We start from the raw sequence: 9,074 nt of genomic DNA, 5'->3' as shown, positions 1-9,074 counted from the left end.
TAGATTATAAAAGATACCGAATAACCAAGAATGTATTTATAATATAGATTTATGCATATTAAATTTAAATAAATATAACGTAGATGTGTTATAAATTTCATTGCTTAAGAATAAGAGCTATATTTATGCGACTTTGCAAAGAGCCCTACATTTTTATGTTTAACTGAGTTCTTTGGAAAGTTTCCTGCATATGTATATGTTGTTCATCAAGAAGTGAGTTAGATTTTCTCTTAGTGTAGACCACATACCTATGGATGTGGGGCTACTCTCAGCCATTCCGTGTCGCAGCATGTTGTCAGTGTTTATGTCCATGCTTTTTGGGCATTCTTCTGCTCATTCTGTCCATTCTGCATTCTGCATTCTGGGCAGCCTCTCGATTTGTTTTGTTTTGCTTCTGGTTCTGTTACTGGGCCCGATTCCACATCCACAGCCACATCCAATTCCGAAGCCGAATGCGATTCTGATTCCGATGCTGGGTTTTGTTTTGGTCTTTTGTGTCGTCAATTGGTCGAGTGCGTGCCTTGCTGCCATCTCTGTCGTCCGTCGAGTGTTTATGCCTTTGTTTTGACTTCGGCCTGGACTCGATTTTGTATCCGATAATTTATTACCCGGCTTGTGCCAAAAAAAAAGAAGAAAAAAGTCGAAAAAAGAAGAAAGGAAGACAGTCAGAAGTTATAGCGAAAGGGAAAAGGAAAAGGATATGTCGTGTGCCCAGAGAGATATGCGGGACTCCCGATGGCGGGTCCTCGAAAGGCCAATGGCAACACCTTCGCATCGCAACGCATCGCCTCGAGCATCTGTTACTACTTTGGTAGCCCCTGATTTTGGTCACTTTTGTGACCGGGCGATGCTGTTGTTGTAACAACTTTGTTGTGTCCTCTGTTTATGGGATGCTCCTTGGCCAACAACCTCGTCCGGCCCTCCAATTTGGAATCCCGAATCCCGATACCCGTAAGGTCCCAACAATGAAAAATCCACTTCGACTCATTGTGTCGCCTGTCACCTGGAATTAGTAACTACAAGTATGTTAAAAGGTTCATTCATGTTGCGCTTGTTTTGACTTTTGTTTCGCGCCATCCTTCCAGCGGTCCTTAAAGACATTTGTAGTTCTCGACTTAGTTTGGTCTGGGATTCGTTCTGGGGTTCCCGACATCTCGGTGCATCCATGGTATCAGTTTCGCTCAGCAGCTTCACGGTGTTCCCTTGTCTGTAAATTGATAGCCAGCCAAAATAGTCCGCATATTTGCCATGAACAATTCGTTCTCGAGAACATAAACACCGTAGCAGAGAATGCATTTTCCCAGTATTTTTATTTCAGATGAGTGTGATAAATTGCTCCAATTTAGAGAATTTAAATTACTATTTATAAAATAATATAAAATAAAAGATACTTATACTAATTCAGGTTCCATTCAGTTATCATGATTCGATTCCCATTTCAAGTAGCTCAAGTTTATTTATGCTGGTGCCACAACATTCCATGAAGCATCCACGGGCTTATACTCACCACCTAAGATCTGTGTGGTTCTAGTGTTCCCACTTGGGTTGACATCTTTAACGTCATTATAACTTACAAAATGTGTGGGATAGGTGTTAGTATTATACTTTGGAGATCCGCTAATTGCAATTGCCAAATCGGTGCGCTTTTGCAAAATGCTTAAAGCTTGAGTTAACTCATTGATCGCATTGAAATTAGTAGGGGTCCAGGCCTTAATAGTGGCTTCTAAGGGATAAAATCTATTTTCTTGGGTTTGGTTGAACAAAGCCAATTGGTTATTCAAGGCTGACAGTTTTGTGATGGAAGTTTTCGTAAGATTTCGAACCTCAGGAACGTTCTTTAGTTCGATTTGAGAATTCACTTGCGAGATGTTTAGATTAGCAACCGAATCCCTCAAGCTATTCACTTTAGGCTCGATATATCCAAGGAGAAGTTGGTTCACAAAGTTAAGTCTGCCATCCAATCTTTTGGCGCTGCGCAGGATTTGTCCTTGGGTAGCGTTAAGTTTGACTCCGAGGTTCCTTACACGATCCTGATTCAGCTTTTGGAGTCTAACTAAATCGGATACGGTTTCAATTGATCGGTTGGCAAATAAGTCTATCTTCTGAATAGAGGTGACAACGCCACGAAGAAGTTTCGCTTCCCACGGCAAAAGTTCCTGGCTCTGTTTATGGATAAACTTCTCGGTGGCTTCAATTATGTCAAGATATTCCGCCTGGTTGTCCAGTTCAGCGTCTATTTTCCAGTTAATTGTGCTGACAGCATCAAGCTGTGTATTGGACAGAGCGAGGGCTCCTGAGTTTTGAGCTAGGAGTGCAAGAATCCTTTCTTCTTCTGTTGGTTGTTCAGTGGTTGTAGTTGATTCAGTTGTGGTGGTCGTAGTATCTTCCGTTGAATCCGAGGTTGTGGTGTTATCTGTTGTTGAACCAATTGTTGTGGAAGCCGTTGTTGATAAAGACGAGGTGCTGGTGTTAATTGGTGTGCTTGTAGTAGCCGTGGAAGACTCAGTGCTAGATTCTGTTGTGGTGAAGTCAGATGTGTTTGGAGAAGAATCAGTTGTGGTCGAAGTAGCTGCTGAAGTCCCGGAATTCGTGGTGGAAGCTGATGTCGTAGTTTCTTTAGGCGTAAAATCGCTTGTGGTAGAATCAGTTGACGATGGAGAAGTTAGGCTGGAATCAGTTGTTGAATCAGGTGGAGAAGATGTGGTCGGAACACTTGTGGTTTCAGTAGTCGTAGAATCGTTTGTGGTGGAATCAGTTGTTGATGGAGAAGGTGTGGATTGTGTGGTTTTTGAGGAAGATGTGGTGAAAACTGTTGTTTCTGGAACTCTCGGAGAAGCTTGAGTTGTGGTTGAAAATTCGGTCGCAGAATCTGTTGTGGTAGATTCATCTGTGTTGGGATCATTGGTGGTTGAATGGGAAATGTTGGAATCAGTTGTTGTTATAGCAGACGTAGAAGAGTGAGTAGATGCTGGCGTCCCTGTTGTGGAAATCGTTGTTGATAATCCGTCTGAGGTAGATTTACTTGTAAAGCCAGTTGTCGTAATTGAAATCGGCGTGGCTGTGATGATTGGAACATAAGTAACTCCTTTAGATTCAGTTTTCGCCACATCGTCAATATCCTCAAAGTCCACGAATTCCTCCACTTGATTCAAGGGCGAGTCTGCTGCAAAAGCAGCCATTATGAAGATCAACAAAATAATTGCAATTGGAAGATTCATTTTAAGACCACACTTAATGCTTGTTCTCTTAATAGAACTGAGAGTTCAACTGCTATTTGATGGCCTTCACCCCAGCTTAAATACACTTTACATCGCCGCCCACGTTCACGTTTCGGTCTCAGGTGCAGGTGTGCTATCTTCAACCGCTTTCTGATTCTCAGCATTCTTTTTCTTGTACCGTGCACTTTTTCTTTTATCGGTTTTATGCTGTGCTTTATGGGTCAGCTTGTTCAGCACGAGTTTGATGTTTGAAGAAGCCACCGATTCTGGTTCATTGTACTTGGAAATGTAGACAAAGAAACGACAAACAAAGAGACATGTGGCTAGATTTCCACAAGCGACAATTGCGGAATATCCATCAATAGGAAAGCTAACTATTAACCACATAAAAGTCAACGCCAGTCACATGAGGGTCACACTCAAAGTCAAATTTTAATGAAAAAGTGATTCATCATTTAAGCGGCTGCATCAATTAATGGCCAACGGGGTGAGTGGGGCGCAGAAGGGCGGGCCCCTCAATAAGCGGGTCAAATTAGAATAAATAGTTACACAAACAAGCAGACCCCTTTGCTCTCTGTTACCCGCGGCCAAGGGGCGGGGAATTATTGCAACAAATCAAAAAATTAAAAATAAATAAAAATGAATTGAATAATTTAGGTCACCAATATGTGGCTCTCTCCCTGAAGTGCTCGATGCCTATGAATGTGTCGAGTCAAGATGATGGTGGTTGCCTTTTGGTGGTTGTACGGGGATTGGGTTGCTTTCGATATTCCTCATTAATTAATTGCCGCATAATTCATGCATTGCATGCTGCATGGATGTACTCAGAAAATAGGAAATAAGTTCAAATTACAAAAATATGTTTTCCATGTCTTCAGAGTGCAGTTTAGAAAAAGTAACTATTTTCCATGGTTTTTCGGAAATATAGAATCTTAATCTGGTAAAAGGGGTACAACAATTCATGTAAATAAATAAAAGGATTTTTTTGTAGAAGTATTTCTGGCTTAGCAGTCTGATTTTTAAATAATCTTCTTATTTTAATTTGTTTAATTTGTTTTTTTTTTAAATATTTATCCATGTCAGCTTTCTTTCCCAGTGTGGAAGAAAAACATTCGATGCGCGTTCTATTCGTTATTGGAAAACATGAAAATATTTGGAAATGGGCCTACGTTTTGAGTCTGTTCCTATTTCTTATGCTGGTTGACATTTAAACCCATTTCGATCGTGGCAGAATGGGGCTGCTCCGATGGGTGGATGGGAAGGGAATGAGGAGGGCTTGGTAGCTTGGCATGCAATTATGCATTCATCAAGATTATGACACGACATGCAAGTTCCTCTTGTGTCTTTATCAGCAAATGAATTTGTACTTGGCTGTGGGTGTTGTTCTTGTCGCTGGGTTTTTGCCGTAGCCATAGCCCCCAGTGTTTTGATAGAACAATTTTGCCGCAAGCTATGTTTTTTTTTCCATTTTGCTGCAGGCTGTGGTGGCAGCACACGCGATTTGGAAGCGGCGCGTAATTAATCGTCAAATGAGTTTAATTGTTTATGTCTCTCGCTCGCGTCTGTGAACTGAATGCGGTGTCTTCAGATGACTTTCAGATAGGAGCGCGGAATAGCAGAGCACATCAAAATTTGGCTCACAAGCACTTAACTAAGCAGTTTAACTAATGGCCTGAACTCGAAACAAACTGTGCTGCGGATTAGCTTGATTACTTGTATTTAATTTATTTATGGATGCGAGCCATCTTTGCTATTTCCTAATGATACATTATATTTTCTTTCGAACAAAGCAACCTCCTTACAAGCTCTATTAGTACGCGAAATTAGAAAATTATGAACCAGCCGCAGAGAAAATTAGAAGAGCATTTAGAAAAAACAATTTCAGCTTTAGGGGTGCAAAGTCACCGGATCCCGGGAACCCTGATTCCTGACTCCTGGTTTCCTGGATCACCGACATACGCCTTGGTTCAACATTCATCATCATCCGAGTGCAACCACAGTGGATGTGGCTTTCCGCTGATTAAAGCAAAAACAACAAAATTAACAAAAAATTTGCATTTTAATACAAAAATTTTGAGCACGAGCCAAAAAAAAAGTGTCCATACCACCCAGTTTCGGTTTGTACACAGGGGCTGAAACAAAAGAAGAGCTAATAATTTTATCAGCCACAAACAGTTGACAAAATCAGCAAAATTCTTTTTCCAGCCAGCTCCTGCATCCGTTTCGCGTGGAAACTTAAATTAACTGTGAAAGAGACCACGCAGCCAAGACATTTGTCTTTTCCCACTCCCGGCCAGGATTTTTCCGCGGCTAGTGGTGGAGTGTTTTTGGGAGTCGCACTCCGCGTCCTGGAGATTATTAATCATCTTTTGTGCGCTGCTTTTCGTATGCCTCATTGCAGGGTCCTTTCCTCCTTTTGAACTTTCTGTCCAAGTCTGAGCTGCTGACTCCCATTCCGTGTATTTGCCGCATCTTCGGAGGAAATCCTTTGCTAAGGAAATTATTTTGTTTTTTCTCTAGCCATACTTTGTGTACGGTTTTAGATGCTGGCTAATGAATTTCTCTTGATAAAGAACTTCATAAATTTTCAACTTAATTAAGCTGCACCGCCTGTCAGTCGGCAGCTCAGAACGTGAGAGAGACCTGTGCGTGTACTACTTCTGGTAAAAATTTGTGGACAAGGTGGTTATGATGATATGAGAATGGTTCTGTGGATTGATTTACAGATGTAGCTGGTAATTAAGATGGCTAAGATAGCACTTAATCTGTCAGATATCACAAGCCATATATCTTGAGATTCATGGGATCACTTGGATAGGAAATCATATCCGGGATTAATAAGCAGTTTCGATAAATATGTAACTTTATTAAAACTTATATTCCAACAAGTGGTACAATTCATGTACACACTCATAGTGTGCTTCCCGTTTTTTGGTTGCATTTATAAAATAAACTACGTAACCCTCTGGGCCGCGATTTTCCGGTTTCGTAATCTCTAGGAAGTGTGCCAAGCCAGCAAATTGATCAAAGAAAGCCTTCAGCTCTCCTTGCGTGTTTTGATCTTCGCCTCTTTGGGCTTAAAGCGTTAATTCGTAATTTATGTGTCACACAAATCGAAATTGAATGCCAGACAAAATTATGGAATATTTATCATTTCACACGGGCCCAAACGAAGTGAGCCACAAGTTAGCCACCAGGCATATTATACATACATATCTACATATAAAGGCGATGGGGGCCAAGAAACGTTTGTCAATTCGAATTACGAATTACGACAAAGTGCGCTTAAGTTATGTGCGTGTTTCGACTCGGGCGGAGAAAGGAGTCGGTCGGTATTGGCCATAAAGTTGGGGTCCCATTTTAAGGGACCGTCCCCTTTAGGTCCCCAAGTCTCCAAGTGTTGTGCCTGCTAACCGTAAACCGTGAACCGTGGACAAAGAGTGAAATATTTATAACGTTTGCATACAGAGTCGAGGAGGAATGAATGCAACTGCCGGCGGCGGCCGTTGGCCAATGTCCAATGTCGAATGTCCATTGGCTGGCAATCCCTGCAGCGGTGGCAAGTGTTAATTGGAATCAATTTGATAATCTCCTCACCCGATCCACGGATATTCAGAGTATTCGAATGGCTGCGGGTCCGGAGTGCAGACCAACTCTGCTGAGTTCATGATAATTTCGCGGATGTGCGATTTTGATTGAAAATTACGCTGTGGGGGGGCTGAATGCTCGACTGGCCGAGTGTTTCCCTTTTATCGCACAAAGAACATAATTCAAGGTGAATTAATTTAAATGCCAATTTATTGCCAAAACAGGGACGCTCAATCCTGTGCTCCTCTCTGTGTTAAATGGAGCAGCCCGGAACGGGTCAAGAATAACTGTATATGGAAGCGACAGATTGATCATAAATATGGCTTTTCGTTTGGAGAGTCCGTTGTGGCGTTGTTCTCTTGATAAATTTGTTGTGACCGCGGGCTTTACAGCATTGCCATGTTCAAAAAAGGATTTTTAACAATATATACTATAGAAAACAAAGAATAATTCATATATCTCTCATATATTAGGGATCTAGCTTTTTAGAGAATAGAACTAAATTAATTTTACAAATCCTGTCTTGCTCTGAGATAAGCCTTATAAAGATGAAGTACCCTGCAAAAGTAAAAATGAGCAGTAAAATCTTGTGACTGACCCCATCCTCACTGAACTTCTAATTAAGCCAGTAGTAAGGGTCGCCACATCCCCCAGAAAGGCCACCCATATCGCTGGTGAAAAACCCACCCGCAAGGCTGACATGTGGCTGATTAACATATTATGCGACAAAGTGCCACTGGACACACCACACACACACTCCACACACTCGCAGATACAGGCAACTGTGGCAATTCAACGCCTGTCACTGGCTGTTTGCGCAGATAATTCACGCCAACGCCAAAACAGAGCTAACCCAAAAAGTTGCTGGGGGCGGCGAGTCGAATCCGAATCCAGATACAGATACAGATTCGTATTCGGATTCGGCTTCAGCTTCAGCTTCAGATCCAGATTCAGATTGGAGAGGCCACAGAGCGCGTTTGCATCGGTTTTTCGGGGTAATTGAAAAAGTTACCTCGACTTTTGTCGTTCTGTCTGGTTGCCGGAGTATCTGTAGTAGGGGATATGACGATTGCTATCGATGTCAGCGATATAGGTGAGTGCGAGACAGTCGGCTTGCCTTATGGGCCAATTAAGGGTTAAACATTTTGCATATGCAGTCTCTGTGATTTGCATAATTTCGGGTTGGTGTATCTGTATCTGGCCCGCCGATGTTGGTGTCCAATTTCATTAGCAACGTCCAGTCCCCAAAGCGAACCTTTCAATTTGCTGGGTATTTTGAAATGGAACTTTCAGCCTATCTGTCAACGAAATGTGTGTATGTGCTCATTCGCCAGATCCCAGTCTTTTTGTCACATTTACGAGCATTTACATAAAATGAAATTGAATACGTTGAACATTTTTGGACATGTGGCCAGAAGGCCAGGAGGCAGGACAACAACCCTCTCGCAGTCTCCTTTTGTCATAATTTAATTAGTAAAGGTAACAAATGAATCGTAACCCCATCCAGCCATTCGGTACCCCCCTTTTGTTTGACCCCATCCCAGCTCCTTGAAGGACATAATAAATTTGTGGCCATTTCGCACAAGTCATAAATTAGGCAATTGGAATTTGTTTTCCAATTACACATATTTCACACCGCATGCCAAATAATTTAGCTTCACTGTCAGCCACTCGCGAGCAAAAAATGGCCGAGGGAGAATCGAAAGCTATTTCTATTTGATAATTTATAACGCACGGCAGCCGGAGCGTACAAGTACAAATTGTCAAAAGTGTTTTGCATCTCGAGAGGCGGCCAAGGACCACCCATGGTGCACAGCCTCCCCCTCTTAACCCGCTTTCCTGACCCCAAACCCAAAGATCGCCGCCACGCGACTCGTAACGAGTCACAAATTCGCATTGCAATTGACCAGACTCGGCGCAGTCTCCCATCATAATTTCTCAGCCAACAACACCTTCCTGGCCCAAAGTCCGGTTTTACAGCAATCCTCCACTGGGGGACAGAGATTCCGAGATTCAGAGAATCAGAGATGCGGAGTTCCGGGGGAGGGGCATCTGCCACCCGCCTCGTCGGGCCTTGGCATTTTGTGCCACCCAACTGGCCGCTTATTTTTGCGTATTAACGCGCGAAATAATATTTTATTTTGACCATCGTCAAAGGATTGAAAAATGTCCGCTAATATCTTAGGGTCTTTGTGACGGCTTTGTGTGTTCAGCGGATCGAGGAGCATAGACTATGGATACTTGGCTACACATACTTGTATGCGTTCT

The 9,074-nt window shown here is 42.4% G+C and overlaps 1 protein-coding gene across 1 annotated transcript; it reads right to left on the bottom strand.

Annotated features, from left to right (window-relative positions):
• Positions 1–1,286: 1,286 nt before the first annotated feature.
• Positions 1,287–3,275, bottom strand: LOC6536784 (Y' element ATP-dependent helicase YJL225C). The gene has a single exon (XM_002097319.3). It carries the CDS (start codon positions 3,216–3,218, stop codon positions 1,458–1,460), a length of 1,761 nt encoding a protein of 586 aa, XP_002097355.2. The 5' UTR covers positions 3,219–3,275; the 3' UTR covers positions 1,287–1,457.
• Positions 3,276–9,074: the final 5,799 nt, after the last annotated feature.

The sequence above is a fragment of the Drosophila yakuba genome, chromosome 3R, assembly GCF_016746365.2.
Source record: "Drosophila yakuba strain Tai18E2 chromosome 3R, Prin_Dyak_Tai18E2_2.1, whole genome shotgun sequence".
Taxonomy (NCBI): Eukaryota; Metazoa; Arthropoda; class Insecta; order Diptera; family Drosophilidae; genus Drosophila; species Drosophila yakuba.
Note: the sequence above shows the minus strand (reverse complement) of the source record. Positions and strands in the feature narration are given on the sequence as shown.